At 38.6% G+C, this 12,330-nt stretch overlaps 2 protein-coding genes across 2 annotated transcripts in view; both read left to right on the top strand.

Moving 5' to 3' along the window:
- LOC111333007 (protein strawberry notch homolog 1) overlaps positions 1 to 4,231 on the top strand; it is a 29,042-nt gene extending 24,811 nt beyond the window's left edge. Inside the window, exons 33-36 of the mRNA XM_088743847.1 lie at positions 247 to 390; positions 1,120 to 1,196; positions 1,643 to 1,836; positions 2,394 to 4,231. Of these exons, the coding sequence (XP_088599973.1) occupies positions 247 to 390; positions 1,120 to 1,196; positions 1,643 to 1,836; positions 2,394 to 2,479 (501 nt within the window). The 3' untranslated portion in view covers positions 2,480 to 4,231. The remainder of the gene's footprint in view (positions 1 to 246; positions 391 to 1,119; positions 1,197 to 1,642; positions 1,837 to 2,393) is intronic.
- A 906-nt stretch (positions 4,232 to 5,137) lies between these two features.
- Positions 5,138 to 12,108, top strand: LOC111333000 (uncharacterized). Its single transcript, XM_088743851.1, has 7 exons — positions 5,138 to 5,295; positions 6,968 to 7,041; positions 7,123 to 7,214; positions 8,086 to 8,191; positions 9,288 to 9,392; positions 9,858 to 10,060; positions 11,005 to 12,108. The coding sequence occupies exons 1-7, from the start codon at positions 5,201 to 5,203 to the stop codon at positions 11,200 to 11,202; spliced, it is 873 nt and encodes a 290-aa protein (XP_088599977.1). The 5' UTR covers positions 5,138 to 5,200; the 3' UTR covers positions 11,203 to 12,108.
- The last annotated feature ends 222 nt before the right edge of the window (positions 12,109 to 12,330 follow it).

Raw genomic sequence — 12,330 nt, 5'->3', positions numbered from 1 at the left:
AGTTGAGTCTCGTAAAACGAAGGCCGAAGTTATTCCGGTGGACAATCAGAGGTGCAGTTAATATCAGATGAAGCCGGGGGCTCCTTGTAAATACAAGCAAACTGCTTGAAGCGCGGGAAAAGACGAGTTACTAACGCGCCACTGTGAACACACCATGTTGTGAAAGTGATAGTAACTTAAGGTAACTAACACTGTAGAATGTATTTATCTATTTATTTATTTATTGATTTATATATTTTGAACCAGGTGCGAAATCACAAGAAAATTGCAATCTTGGTCATGTGCCAGTCTCGAAGCAAGAAGAAGGATGTGATAAATGTATACAGACCAAACACTGGCCTACAAACAAAACAAGACACACTGGAAGACGTCAAGAAAAAGTACAAAAAGGTAATCAGTCTCGTGTTCTCAGAGTAGTTACTCGATTGAAAATTTGTTTATGTCATGTCACCGCTTTAGTTAAAGAATGAAACTCTCAGTTATGTTTACACAGCCTTGTTCAGGCGCAGTTTACACAGTTAAACGTTGAGTGGTGTATAAGCTGTCATAAGAAAAAGTTGTGATCATTCATTTTCGTGGTGAATACTCCATTGATAAAGTATTATTATATGTCTCAGTGAGTACATGCGTCCTGATTTGTCGATATAGCGGGCCGTATCTCACTGTAAGTGTGTTTAAATTGAAATCTTTTCCCTCTACGTGAACCCAGAAGCGTAATAAATATTTATCTAACCAGGTTTTCTCGGCCCACACTATGAGTTACGGGTCCTCGCTTTTACTCCGCTCGGATTTATGGCCCCCGCGTTTCGCGCTTTGGCTATAAATTGTAGCGGAAAAACTCAGTTCCCACGTACGCACCTCGAACTCGGTTAATAAGAGGTATTTATTGTTTGCCTCTAGACAAAGTCACTTTCAATGTGGACCTCGACGTTCGACTGCGGTGTGCGAGTCTTCTTTATTTAGTAGTATGGAAGAATGCCAATGGATCGTAGCGATCCACATCAGAAGTGATTTCTTCCTGAGATGAACGATGATAATTCATATACTAATGGATTATCTTCCCTTTTTGTTTTTTTGTTTTTGTTTTTGTTTTTGTTTTTTTGTTGTTGTTTTTTTAAGGTACCAGACTTTGAAGCTCAGAGTAGTTGGGTAGACCAGTACGAATCAGCTCTCAATCAGTGCAATCACGCTTATTGGTGAGTGTAAAGAAGTTTGTTAGAGTCTTTGCCAAGGGCCCATGTTCGAAATGGGCGGGTGCGACGGAGGGCTAACCGCTCGAAACGTCAGCCTTGAAACTCTTTACGGTGGCCAATTTACACAATCAACTCAGTTGATAAAACCAAAATTACCTAAATAAAGAAAGTGGGTCGAATGCGTCTAATTGAGGTTGAATAGTTATGATCTGAGGGAATAAAATGATTGGTCCAGGTACATTTTCCCTTATAACACTCACTAATTGCTTTGTTTGGCCAAGACATCACCAAAAGTGTCCTTTTTTCAACTGTCTCAACAGTTGAACGGCCAGCGTCTTTTTGGAGACCGCTGAAAATATTACATCCAGTGGCTTCTGACCCCATTAAACACCTTCTTAGTCCATCGATGGCAAATTTCCCTCAGACGAGAATTTTTTTTTTTTTTCCAGGAAAGGTAACTGTAAACGAATGACTCTTGGTCTGAGTTGTGAGGTTGGTCGGCGGCAGCGCACGTACCACATCCTGAGCGGATCAGTACTGAGTGTTTGGAGTAAAGTGGAGAGCATCTTAGCTGGTCAGTCTGGTGCAAACTCAAAAATACAAATTATTCGCTGCAGAAAGAGCGATGGATCTAGAATAGTTGGTAAGTCTAAATAAAATATTATTTCGCTCTCTTCTTGGTTGTTTAGCCGAAAAGAAAGCTCAATGTCAGGAGATACCGATATCTTTGAGCGGCGTTGGGTGAGAACACACTCGGGTATTGAGTGGAGTCAACAAGGCCTTAGTTGTTCATTCCGATCATTTGTCCAGATCACTGAGTGATCGGCGCATACCCGTCGAATTTGTTTGGACCATAGTAATTTGTGAGGTAAAGAATTCTATCTTCAGATTTCCCGTTGAAGAATTGAACGTAAAAAAAAACACCCTCTATGCTAAATTAAAATAATGTAACAAGCTTTCCTTCGGTGAAATGAAGAAAGATTTTTCTGACCCGGCAACTCCCATGATCTGATCAGTGATTCTCCCTCCACGCTGAATTAGTACCGAGTTCCGGGGAACTAGATAATATTTTCAGGAAAGCTAATGTATTGGAATTTTGAGAAGGTGCTTGGCAGTCAGTTCTGCAAGTTGAGAGGTTACTTTTGGAAATTTTGTTCGGTGAGGTTTAGGGATTGAACTTGTTTTTTTTTTTCCTCGTAGGTTGCCTTATTCCAAGTAACTGTGTTCCTGCATTAACTAGAGCGCTTACTCCCGATACTCAGCAGGAACCAATTTTAATCATGTAAAGAAAAACCTGACCTGCTCCAAGCGTCCAGTTCAGAAAACAACGGCGCGTTTGAACCAATTGAGTGACGCAAAATGAAGCCAGCAAAAAGAGGAGTGGACTGGGTACTATTTTGTGCTGCTTTTCAACGCGGCTTTGTGTACCAACTGTTCGCTTGGAACAGGCGAAGAAAAGCTATTTTGGCATACGGAATCAAAAATTTGTGTTGTAAAAAGTGTACAGATAAATTTAAGATTAAATACGTTAAATTATTTAAGCGGTATTTTAAACCGCATGTGCTTACAAGCGAAATTGTTAAAAATCGCGATAAGCAAACGCTTATCTGTTTGTTCTTCAGGTAAGAGTGATCGTCATTTCAAACCTCTGGAGCAATTTTTCAATTGAGTGTCGATCCCAATCCGGGACTGCTTTGATTTTACTTTTGCTGCGTGATTGGTACATCTAGAAATCGTGCCTTTCGACCAATCAGATGTAAGACTGAAACAGCTACTTAGTATAGCCTCGTTTCCGGCGCTTTAACCAGAAATGAATTTTCTTTAAATTCTGGATTGGTTCTTCGTGGTATAATTACTTTGCTTTGGTTTTACGACACTCAGTTAAAAGGCTCTCACTAAAAGCATGAATTAATTAGATAGAACTGTGTATCTGAGTTTGCGAAGGAAGCTTCTTGATAGAGGCAATTTTCTATGGACATTCTGCACCTTGACTTCTTTATTTGTAAATTATTTGGTAGGTTATGTTCCTCGTACAAGACGCACAGAAAGATTTTGCCCAATATACATATTTGCTTTCGCGTAAAAGGGGGGGTACCCATCAGTATTTGTTATTTGGTGGACAGGTTTTTTACTTTAATTTTTCGCCTTATTAGCCCAGTGCGTAATGCTGGTCTTTACCGTAGGTATTATAAAAATGATGAGTGCGAACGAGGCCACTCTTCTCAGAATTTTGATCACTGACGCATAATCGCAACTTTGAAAACATGTCTTTACCCAATTTGTACCATTAGGATCAGAGTTTCGGCCATCCTTCCTCATTCTTCCCTTGTGATTGTTTTATTAGCCTGCAGAACAGGTATCATTTTATGTTTTTCAGGCGAGTGCGAGTCGGGCGCGAGGAAAATGCGAGGAGTTAGTCACTTGCAAATACAGGAGCATGTTTTCGCGCTCGCGTCGTGTTTGCCTCCGCTCGCTTGAAAAAAGGAAATAGCGATGCCTGTTACGTATGCTAGTTTTTTTGTCTTCTTTTCTGATGATTTTGTCCTACCGAGCTTTTCAATAACATGTGAACTGTGGAGTTTAGGGATCCATCATTGAAAATGCGTTTTACGTGAAGACATGATCAAGCTCCTTAGTTGTGATTGAAGGATTTCCATCCATTTTGTTCCTCTTTGTTTTTCGATGCCCCTTATGCTGAAGATTGACGGCAACATGAACTTTGCAGTCCGCATGTTATTAAAAGGCGCGGTAATGTACTCTGTCAATAAAAATTGCTACCGTTTTATGGTTAGTGATGCCATCAGATGGCATATTTACAGCTTTGGCTCGTTGCTTTAGAAGTGAGTAAGTCAAGGTGAAGAGATGTTTGTCTCATTCAGCGTATTACTTTAATTTACAGACGTGTATTTCCTTTTATTAAGAAAATGAAGCATTTGATGTTAGGAAAGTTAGAAGTACCGCTGATTACGGTACTTAATTAGACACCGAGGAACCAGCTCTGTGCTATAAACGCAGTTTTTAATACAATTGCAATGACACCTTTTATTGCATCTTAGATGTATCAACCCTGTCACTCCCTAGATCTCAATTTCAATTCTCAACACGGTACTTTCCTCATAATTTAAGTTCTGAGAATTAGGTGCAAAATCCAACAGCATCCGCTAATTGATATGCATCTATTTTCTGAACACCTTTCTGCTCGAAACTGTGTAAATTATGGTAAGACAAACTCCATTTTCAACGATCTGTACGTTGAGGTTCAGTTGCTCTAACCCCTCTAACTCCATCAGACTGACCATGGTTCTTTACCGATTCCTATGTTTACAAGCAATTGAGACGGAGAATTTAAAAAAAAACAAACAAACAAACAAGGTATTGAAACTATCTTAGGGAAAGTTATTTGAAAAAATTACTCTTACGTTTTGAGAGACCGTTGCAATTTGAAGGATTATAGCCCGTAGAACATACTAATGAGGAAATGGAACGCTCTTCACAACCCGTGATATTTCGGTGATACATTGTAGAAAGCTCCCGTTGTATCATCATCGTAAGGTACTGATCCTTCTAGGACGTATCAGTAAGGCTGAGCCATCAAGAGGGCATTTGTTAAGTAATTCTTAGGTTGTTCTCGGCGTCAAGTTGGCAAACGGAGCGCATTAAAAGCATATGTAGAGCAAAGAAGGATTTCAATGGGTCCCAAAAAAATAATTTACAGAAATGGGAGTCGCCCAGTGTACTAAAAGCTTTTTGTTTGAAATGTTTCAGGGAGTTAATGATCAAAAGTTAATGATATTCTTTACTCCAGTTGCATAACTCTGCTAATCAGTCTTCTCGACTTTTCAAACCCAAATGAGAGTGTTTATTCTTAGTTTGTTCTGAAATCTGTTGTTCGCAAAAACGAATAAAACTCGTTTTAGGACACTATAGTGTAGCTTAAATGAAGAAATAACCCGTATTGTCTCTGTCGTGAGCTCTGAGGTGACCGAAAATTTGCTGTCTGCTTTGCAATGAGCTCGGCTGTGGCGTTGAACGCCGAGGGTTATTTAGATACCTCTTCAAATGAATCGTTCAACAAAGATGAATTCAAAGGGATCAAAGATATGTAAGTTAAGATAACTTTAGTGAAGGTCGCATGCAGCAGGGACTGTATTTAACGCTGTATTTTAAATCTTGAAACCGCAACCAAACGACAAAGTTTAAAAGCAATTCAATCATTTATCTGTCGAGATGATACCCAGTGAGTAATAGTTATGAGATTGATTGAACGGAGTACGGGCTGTTGTTCATTGGCTGAAACAAGTGGTGACCATGCACAGAGCGATCCATGAAATGATTGGTGCACAGGACCCCCATAGAAGTGGTGTGACTGCTACACGGGCAGAAGAACATTTTTCTGCTGCTGTTCGTGGGGAAATTCTTGGAGCACCGTCAGAATACCCAGCAAATTTTCACCCTTCTATTCTTTCAAGTCAAGGACACAAACAAACAGACTAAACGAACAACAAAAGACTAAGTCTAGGGTCTTGATGACCAAACATAATTGAAACCCTTTCAATGAAGTGATGCACAACTACATCCAAAGTTATCAAAACAGCCAATCATGATAATGGATATATTGTAAGGAACCAGTGAGATCTAAAATTTGAAGTAAGGATTAGATTTTCTAGACGGATGGTTACCTAAGTCAAGAGATAAAACTGAACTATGAAAGATACTTTATTTGATAAGGCAAGGTGTAAGGTGGCAGCAAAGTGCTGATGTGGACCTGCTATATAACAGTATAAAAATACAAAAGTACATAACAAGTAAATATCACAATTTTGAGATAGTATAACAAGAATAATAATGAAAAGTAAAAGAAAGAAATTTCAAATATTATTTTAAGCTAACATCAAAAATTTTTGAAGGCATTTGTGTTATTGTTGGTGGCTGTTGAATTACTTTAGTACCAAATGAAATTTGGTCAACAGTCTCTGATTAGTGAAAGATGGATGGCTTGCTTCTGATTTTAACTAGGTCAGTAGACAGTTTCAAACAATGCTAACAGGATGAACAAATAAAGTGTGGGGTACTTTAGATTTAGAATGAAGAAGTTCAAACTTTAGGTTGTAGTTTGTTCTGTGTTTAGAGAATAATTTTATGATACTAGTGGGTGTTTATTAATAGTAGGCTTGGTAAGCAAAACAAGACATTCTTTTCTTATACAAATAAAATAAAGAGTTCCATTTGGCCTTGTTGAGCACTTTGTGTTTAGGTATAGATTGATTTAAGTTATGGATCAATCTTGCAGCCCTGATATACAAATCTCCTTCAGTTTGGAATAGAAGAGTAGAGGAAGACCTCAGGACAGCTTTTGCCAAAAATTGCAAACCAAACTAAAAGTATTACTATATATATAGGACTTACCTTATACCACCCAGCATGTGCTTTTATTTTAAACTATTAAAAAATCCATGTACAAGCCCTATACCTTATGACACGAACAGGGCTGGGAAAAGCTTTATGGTCCAGTGGTTTCCAATTCCACCATACTTATCCAAGCCTGACAAGGTGGGAGCTAGAAAAATTCAAGGAAAATTATGGGCTCAAGGCTATGGAGCTCTACCTTGCTGTGCTTAATCCAATCTTGACAACTTCATGCCAAATATTTTTTCTTCCCTTCCCCACCGATTTAACAAGTACATATTAAACAGTTTTACATGAAAAATGAAACGTATTTTTAGTAACATTTTATTAAGTGATATACTTGTGTTATTATTGCACCTTTTTTGTAGCTTTGGTGGAATAACAATCAACACAGATGCAGAGAAGTGTGAAAGTAATGAGGACTTTGAAAGAAAACTTGCTTGTAAGTCCATTATTTCTGCGCAGTTGTTTTAGTTCAGTAAATTAATTATTGATTTCAATTGGTTTTTAACTTATATTTAAGCATCACTGGAAAAATTCAAGCAGTCTGGTATTAGGGGAGTTTGGCTTAGAATATCAATAGAGAATTCCACTTTTATTCCTATTGCTGTTAAGGTAAGTTAAATATCTATATAATATTACATACATCTTGTTAAATGTTTTGTTGTGTAGTATCACTGAGTAAGGTAACTGCATGCAAAGCTTGTAAACTTGATTAAATGGGTGGAGGGGTGGGGGAGAGGTAACCTGCAGACGATCATTGAGGCATCCAGAAGTACCAGCAGTACTTCTAGCCTCTCCATTCTTCAGAAACTGGGATTGGCTTTGGCAGAATGAGCCAGGTGGCTCAGGTTTGTAATTTACCAACCAGTTTACCTTTATATTAACAAAGATTTAGTAATACATAGACAGGTAAAAACAAAGGATATAAAATCCCGACGTTTTGGCGACTTCATGACACCATTATCAAGGGTACAAATGAAAATAAAATTAACAAATGTGAGTTCAAGAGTTACAACTAATTTGCATAGGGGAGGAAGCTACACAAATACTTTAGCACGGATAGAATCCGTTTGCACCTTCAAACTCGGTGTTAATTGTTTGATGTAAAGCATCTCGTTGTCTTGTCAACGAGATGCTTTACATCAAACAATTAACACCGAGTTTGAACGTGCAAACAGATTCTATCCGTGCTAAAGTATTTGTGTAGCTACCTCCCCTATGCAAATTAGTTGTAACTCTTGAACTCGCATTTGTTAATTTTATTTTCATTTGTACCCTTGATAATGGCGTCATGAAGTCGCCGAAACGTCGGGATTTTATATCGTTCAGTTTACCTTTGAGCCACCAATTCGAAATGCCTGTGTCTGAGCAAGTTAGGAAAAATTTTCAACCTGACCTACTGCGAACCAACTTAATAGCTTTTAGTGTGACATTATTTCAAACATAATAAGTTTTTTGTTTGTTTGTTTTCTTTTTTTACAAGCATGGTTTCCAATTCCACCATACTTATCCAACTTACATTGTTTTAACTCACTGGCTTCCCAAAGATGAACCAAACACTCTACCAAGCTTTGCCACAAGCTATCTTGGTATGTTTTATTCTCTTTTTTGTTTATTCATAGCACAAATTGTGTTATTTGTCCATGAGAAGTTTGTCAGTGATGTTCTAATCTAGACCTTCATGAGACAACGAGAAAGACCAAACCCAGTCAGTGGGAAATTTTTGCCCTACATTTTGCAAAAAGCACATCACTCTGTAATATTACTGGTATCTAAGGGTCATGCAAAAGAGAGACAATTGACTTTTCTTGCTACAGTCTGATCAATACAATAACTTTCCAACACCTTAACTCTAAGGACAATGTTGGTGCCAGTCAGGAAGGTGTCTGGTTAATACTTTCATCTCTAGGAGTGATCAATGAATTAATTCTCCATAAAATTTTTTAATATATTTTCAACCAGGTAGGTAACATGAGGTAAGAAAATTATCAACCAAGGGATATTGCCTTGATCCAACACTAAATTCTCAGTACTGGCCACTGAAACAATATGTGGTCATTTGTTGGGAGAATGACCTCTCAAATCTTGGAACTGAAAGGGTGAAAGGAGAGCTGACTCAAATATTTATCGTGACATATTTAAAATTGCTCTGAAATGGCAGACAGTCTATATTATACTTCAAAGTTAAATGTTTTGTTGTCAATCAGACACAGTGGATGGGTGAAAGGTTATTACACTGCCGCCTCCTGATTAGCTCAATGGTTAGAGCACTGGACTGTTGTGCGGGAGCTCAAGGTCAATGGTTCAAGCCCCAGCCAGACCAACACTCAAGGTCTTAAAATAACTGAGGAGAATGCGCTACCTTTCTCGGATAAGGACAAATAAACCGTAGGCCCCGTCTCCTGCATTTATTAATTAGTTAATTTGGTTAGGCAGGGGACGTTAAAGAACCCACTCACGAGATTACTGTGATGTGGTCTGGCCCGTTTACTGGGAATTGGGGGGGAGGGGGCATCTTCAAATAAGTTTCCTTCGAATGTTTGTAAACTGCTGATGCAGTCCGGCCAAAGTCCCCCAAAAAGTGTTGTGATGCACATTTGATCATATCCGCATGTTAATTTTCACAATATAAATATTAAATTATTATTATTATTATTATTATTATGCTATGTTGTTGATGTTTAGGAGCTGGTGGGCTTGTGATCAATGAAAAGAACCAAGTATTAGCTGTTTGTGAGAGGTACAATAGAAAAAAGCATTGGAAACTTCCTGGAGGCATGGTGGATAGAAGTAATTATTGACCATAACTATCCACTTTCTATAAAATGTAAAGAAAGACTGCATCAATAGCTCACAATAAAATTCTGTGTAAATTCTTATTCAAAAAGTAAGAGCTTTTTTGAGCATTTTGATTCCACATTGATGGTGAAAATTCTGTACCACAGGAGTTAGGAATCAATTACTGAATTTTCCATCATTTTTAGTTCTTCCACCGAAAAGCTGGTTATGTATTTGGTTTAAGTAGAATGAAGCAAGTCGTATTTCTCTTCACACAATAAGTTGAATAGTGCACACATTTTCATTGGTTTTTAAGAATGACCTACTGGAAGACAAACGTGATGTCACCATTAACAGTTTTTTGCTTTTTTATCAAGTAAAAACAAATCTATTTGATCTGCAGCTGGTCTCTACAGTAAGGTAATTGTTAATTTAAGTGACAATCTGTAAGACTGGCATGTTTATTGCTTTCTTCAGGTGAAGATATTGTTGAAGCTGTTAAGAGGGAAGTGTTGGAAGAAACTGGGGTTCAGACCACTTTCATTTCTCTCGTCTGTTTTCGTCACATGATCAACTTCCGTTTTGGTTGTTCAGATATCTACTTCATCTGTCTCCTGAAACCTTTAACTCACGAGATAACGATGGATGCAAAAGAAATTGCTGATGCCCAATGGATGGAGGTAATTGCATTATGTAAAACAGTTGCTGTGGCTTATTGCAGCTTATTCTCTCGCACCACTCATGACACCGTGTTAACGGTCAAGGTATCGAGTTTAAACGAACAACTGTTTCATTTGCCATGGGGTGCAAAATTTCAAGTCTGATACAGTTTCACAAAGAATGTGCAAAGGCACACATAAGAGAAATGAAAACTCCGTGAAAACATAGAGGCTTATAAAAATAACAAAAACCAGGTGCTTTTTGTGAGCTCCGTGTATTTGGTCTCACCTTTAAGTTGAATTCTAGAATGTCATATTTTTGCAGCCAGGTTAGTGACTTGCATTCAAAATGGCAGCACCCTTAATCAAATTTTAACGGATGTGAAGAAGATTTTTTAGACTGTTCTAGGCATTCAGTGAGTAAAGCGGAGCATGACGGTAAACGGTGCGGTATTAGCGACGGAGAGAAAAACCCAAGGGAGCTTTTGGGTCTGGTAACAGAGTGATCTAGCACCGCGTTTATGTGAAACAACAAACGTCAGCTTAGGGTTAGGGTTAGTAAAATACCATGAACCTTGCTGCTTTGACTTCACGTGACCTCACGTCATAGTGGATTTTAAAGCGTCCTCTATGACTTACAAGGAATAGTTTTGGTGCCCTTTTCCGGCAATAACTTCTACTCTGTGAGAGGAAAAAGTGAAGAAAATCATAGATACACGGCAAACGCAAATCAGGTTACTTTCACGTGGAGACGGCAAAGCGCCACCGGCAAACGTGAAAAAAGAGGCGGAAAAACAAGGTCACGTGGTCACTCTTGCCGTTCACGTTTCACGTAAACGCTGGCTAAAACTCTCTAATAATAAAGACAGATTGAGCGTGAAACTGAAGGTCTAGATGATAGCGAAGGATATTCCCACCATGCACATCGTTCAGGCTAATTTTCTGTTCTTTACTCTTTCTTGTAGCTAGATGAATACATAACAAGTCCTCTTGTGAATGATTCAAATCGCTTCATCGCATTGGCATACAAGAACAATTTTCAGAACAATGACAACGTTGTCAAGATTGAAACAAAGCAAATTCAGGTTTACAGATCAGTTGGAACATTTTTCTCACTAAATTGTTACAAAGATCAAGATCACGGTGGAGATGACAACAACTAGAATACACCACCTCATAATTTTTCAACTGAAATATTATTTGAATCACTTATGGAATCTTTATTGCAATGACATCAAATGGTAACTCACTCACTCAGTAAGTTGTGTCCACCATACGATAAAAAATGTCTTTACTTGTATTTTTAAACTGATATACTTGTGGTGTGAACCTGCTGAGATAGCAGCAAAGCCTGGTTACTAAGATCGTAGTGATTGTTGTGGTTATGAAGTAGGGCCACTGGACTGTACGGGTGTATAATCTGAATGATTTATTGAAAAACTTATAAAACTGTGAACACCAACAAAGGGTATCTGAAAACTAAACTGCAAACGGCAACAGAAATTAGTCTGCGGTTCCGAGGTTTGCGCATGTCTGGTGTACTCTAGCTAGTGGGAAGCGCGTTTCTCACCCGTGGGAAGATTCGAAACGAGTCGGGGAGAGGTTTTCTGGGGGTCTGGCACTAATAATGTTAATAGTGCTGGAAACCTAGCAGACCTCTCGCGGGCTCACGTTGTAGAAGGCCTCATACTGTCCCGCAGGCAGAGAAACGCACGTACCGAAATGCTAACAATGAAGGCCTGTTCGTAGACCAGGGGCCAGGTGAATAACAGTCAAGTCGCCGACGGACGAACTCGCGTACGCCAACTCGCCCTCGCCCACGGCTAGGTGAACTTTATTCTGATCGATCAGTACTCAATTGACTTGTGAGGATCAAGATTAATTGGTCACAGTTTTCTGAGTTTCACAGTCAAATTGCCCTTAGAAAATAATATACATACTTGTGAAAATCATACTTTGGACATAATGGAACAAGTTTGCTGTACACCATTAAAATTGAATGTGACGACATTTTCGCATGTTACAGCACAATATGAAATACTGGTATTAAACATTTACCTATCTTGCAATACATCCAAGCTTATTTGGGCTGTGATACAAAAAATGATAATTATGTCTTTTCTGAATCAAAATATGCACCTTCCCCCCCCCCCACAACATAAAAAATTCCCGGCCCCCTCCCCCTCCTTGAAAGTACACTGCTTCCTACACATCCTCGTCTGACAACACCTCTCTGCTTCATTTTTTCCCTAACTGCACCTTTCTTTCTCTGAAAGCCTTTTACTTCTCTC

This window comes from Stylophora pistillata, chromosome 13 (assembly GCF_964205215.1).
Source record: "Stylophora pistillata chromosome 13, jaStyPist1.2, whole genome shotgun sequence".
Classification (NCBI taxonomy): domain Eukaryota; kingdom Metazoa; phylum Cnidaria; class Anthozoa; order Scleractinia; family Pocilloporidae; genus Stylophora; species Stylophora pistillata.
Note: the sequence above shows the minus strand (reverse complement) of the source record. Positions and strands in the feature narration are given on the sequence as shown.